Genomic DNA, 3,991 nt, shown 5'->3' with positions numbered 1-3,991 from the left:
TTGTCCATATGAAAATGCTTAAGGACTTTTTCTATATAGTTCGATTGATGAACGAAAATTCCACCCTTAGTATGTTCGAACTGCAGGTCGAGACAATACTTTGTAGTGCCTAAATCTTTCATCTCAAACTCACTTTTTAAGTAATCAGCTGCTTGTCGAAACTTTTCAGGAGATCCAATAATATTCAAATCATCAACATACACAGTTATGATTACAAATCCCGACTCTGTCCTCCTTATGAATAAACATGGACTTATTTGAATATGGTAAAATCCTTTCTTTATTAAGTTTTCACTAAGACGATTGCACCACATACGTCCTGATTGTTTAAGTCCGTACAAGGACCTTTTCAATTTGAGGAGTACATATGACGAGACTTTGACTGTAATGCTTCAGGAATTTTTAATCCTTCTGGGATTCTCATATAGATATCTGTATCCAATAACCCATACAGATATGCAGTTACCACATCCATAAGCTGCATTTGCAGCTGTTCAATTACTGATAAACTGCTCAAAAATCTAAGTATGGTTGCATCCACTACAGGTGAATATGTTTCAGTATAATCAATTTCGAGCTTTTGAGTAAAGCCTTGGGCCACAAGTCTAGCTTTGTACCTTACAACTTCATTTCGTTCATTTCTCTTGCGTATAAACACCCACTTATAGCTAACAGGTTTGACATCTTTTGGTGTTGGAATTATTGGTCCAAATACTTCTCACTTATTTAGCGAGTCTAGCTCATCTTGTATGGCCCTTTTCCAACTTTTCCAATCAGTTCGATGTCTACCTTCCTCCATAGTTTGAGGATCATTTTCATTTTCATCCATGATTTGGACGGCTACAGAATAGGGAAAAATATCATTCATTTCAATTTCTTTTCGATACCAACCTAAACTGTTATGAGCATAATTAATAGACATCTCGTAACTGTCCTCGAGATCTTGCTCATTACTTTTAGAGTCATCAGATAAAACAGCGTCAGGGATTTTATCCTTTGAGACACTAGTGGTCACATTAGCATCGTGATTAATTGAGACGATATGTTCCTTTCTCTTTCGAGGATTTGCATCTTTAGAGCCAAGTGGTCTACCATGCTTCCACCGTATTTGTGACTCAGATGCATTTGATTTATTTAGAATCGCTTCACGGACTTCTAAACGAGCTGGAACATTTTCAGCCGGAATATATGATTTTGTGATATTTTTGGTATCTATGAATGCTTCTGGTAGCCTATTTGCAACACTTTGCAAATGTACGATCCGGAACTTCAAGTTCACTATTATTTGTCCGTGGATCCATAAAAGATATAGATGTTGCATTCCATACAATATCCTTCCTTTTTATCTCCTTCTCTACTCCCCCTAATGCCGAGAATACTATCTCATTAAATTGACAATCCAAGTACCTAGCAGTGAATTGATCATCGGTCATTGGTTCAAGGTACTTAATAATTGAGGGAGACTGAAAACCAACATAAATTCTCAGTCTCCGTTGTGGCCCCATTTTAGTTCGTTGAGGAGGGGGTATCGGGACATACACCGTACAACCAAAAACCTTTAAATGAGATATATTTGGTTCTCTTCCGGAGACCAATTGTAATGAAGGAAATTTATGGTAAGCGGTAGGTCTAAGATGAATTAGAGCCGCTGCATGAAAAATTGCATGCCCCCATGCCGATGAAGGCAATTTTGACCTCATCAATAAGGGTCTAGCCATTAATTGTAACCGCTTAAATAACGACTCTGCCAGGCCGTTTTGAGTATGTACGTGAGCAACTGGATTCTCCACAACTATCCCAATTGATTGACAATAATCATTGAAGGATTTAGAAGTAAATTCTCCCGCATTATCTAACCTTATCCTTTTAATAGGATAATCAGAAAAATGAGCTCTCAATTTAATAATTTGGGCTAACAGTCTTGCAAAAGCAATATTTCGTATTGACAACAAGCTTACATGTGACCAACGTGTTGATGCGTCAATCAACACCATAAAGTATTTAAATGGCCAACATGACGGTGTTATTGGCCCGCATATGTCTCCTTGAATTCGTTCAAGAAACATAGGAGATTTTACATTCACTTTTGTCATAGATGGCTTTGTAATTAATTTTCCAAGAGAACAAGCCGAACATATAGAATCACTTTTAACAAGGAACTTCAGGTCCTAGTGGTGTCCACGTGAATTTTCAATGATCCTATACATCATTGTTTTACCTGGGTGGCCAAGTCTATCATGCCACAAAGTAAAAATACTTTGATCAACTAACTTCGGGTTAGTGATACTATGTGTTTCAACAGAGTTTATCAATGTGCCATATAAGCCAGAAGTATATGTTCTCATTCTTTCTAAAACTTGCTTCTGGCTAGGTTTATATGTTGTAAGGTATAGATATTCGATACCATTTTCATTCATGTTTTCAATATGAAAACCATTTTGTCGAAAATCCTTGAAACTCAATAAGTTCCTTTGTGATTTACTAGAATATAAGGCATTATTGATATGTAATCTTGTTCCTTCAGGTAACAAGATAGTAGCTCTTCCGGAGCTTTTAATAAGATTACTAACTCCTGAAATAGTACTCACATTTGTTCTTATCATTAATAAACTTGAGAAAAATTTCTTCTTTCTCAAAATTGTATGCGTAGTGGCACTATGAATAAGACAATGTTCCTCGTCATTGAGATTTGTAATGGCTTGATCTATTCTATATAAATGAAATAGACATATAATAAGTAAAAGAAAAACTTCATTCATAAAATATAAAAGCATTACTAGATAAAAAGAAATACCCTACAAATAAAAGTAAACATAACTAAATACTGAAAACATACTAATAACATTTGGGATAAATCTAATCAACAAGCATGTCGAAATCCTCAATAATTTCACCAAACTGTAAGGGCAGCTCTGCGAGATTTTTGTTATCATTTTCAAAATCTATTCTATATAAATGAAATAGACATATAATAAGTAAAAGAAAAACTTCATTCATAAAATATAAAAGCATTACTAGATAAAAAGAAATACCCTACAAATAAAAGTAAACATAACTAAATACTGAAAACATACTAATAACATTTGGGATAAATCTAATCAACAAGCATGTCGAAATCCTCAATAATTTCACCAAACTGTAAGGGCAGCTCTGCGAGATTTTTGTTATCATTTTCAAAAAATTGAAAAAAATCTGACGCATCCATGTGGGTATTGTCTGAGATTCCAGCCTCAACAAGATTAGTCTCAACTTCTTTACCCTTCGCTTTTACAGAAGCCTGGTATAATTTGACCAGATGTTGTGCCGTACGATAGGTACAGGACCAATGCCCAGACATCCGACATCTGTAGCAAAGATCTTCATTTGTAGTTTTCTCTTGTTGATTCTTTGCCTTGTTCCCATTGTTTTTCTGAATATTGAGATTAATCCATGTATTACCACGACCGTTACTGCGACCACGACCACGACCACGACCACGACCATAAGAATGGCCCTGTGGTGAGCAATGGTAACGACCACGCGCCTTTCGTGAAGAAGTAGCATTTGCTTCAGGCAATACCGCTGAAATTTCAGGAAGTGGCTTGGAACCAGTGGGTCGGGTGTGATGGTTATTCATCAAAAGCTGATTATTTTCTTCTGCAATAAGCATGCATGAAATCAACTCTGAATAGGTTTTAAACCCACGTTCCCTGTACTGCTACTGGAGTACAAGGTTGGATGCATGAAAAGTAGAAAAATGTTTTTTTCAATATTTGTTCATCCGTCACATCTTCTCCACATAACCTCAACTTTGGTACAATTCGAAATATTTCAGAATTATATTCAGCAATCGTTTTGAAATCTTGATGTCGCAATTGTATCCACTCATATCTTGCATGTGCTAAGATTACAGTCTTTTGATGGTCAAATTGATCCTTTAAACTCTTCTAGAGTTGAAAAGGACTTTTGACTGTTAAATATTGAGACTTCAGGCTCTCATGGAGATGATGAC

General features: G+C 35.8%; 1 protein-coding gene across 1 annotated transcript; it reads right to left on the bottom strand.

The window, feature by feature from the left end:
• Positions 1 to 3,094: 3,094 nt before the first annotated feature.
• On the bottom strand, positions 3,095 to 3,649 carry LOC105179826. Its single transcript, XM_011103468.1, has one exon. The coding sequence runs from the start codon at positions 3,647 to 3,649 to the stop codon at positions 3,095 to 3,097; it is 555 nt and encodes a 184-aa protein (XP_011101770.1).
• Between the last annotated feature and the right edge of the window lie 342 nt (positions 3,650 to 3,991).

This window comes from Sesamum indicum, unplaced genomic scaffold (assembly GCF_000512975.1).
Source record: "Sesamum indicum cultivar Zhongzhi No. 13 unplaced genomic scaffold, S_indicum_v1.0 scaffold00218, whole genome shotgun sequence".
In the NCBI taxonomy this organism is placed as follows: Eukaryota; Viridiplantae; Streptophyta; class Magnoliopsida; order Lamiales; family Pedaliaceae; genus Sesamum; species Sesamum indicum.
This window is presented reverse-complemented; position numbering and strand designations above follow the sequence as displayed.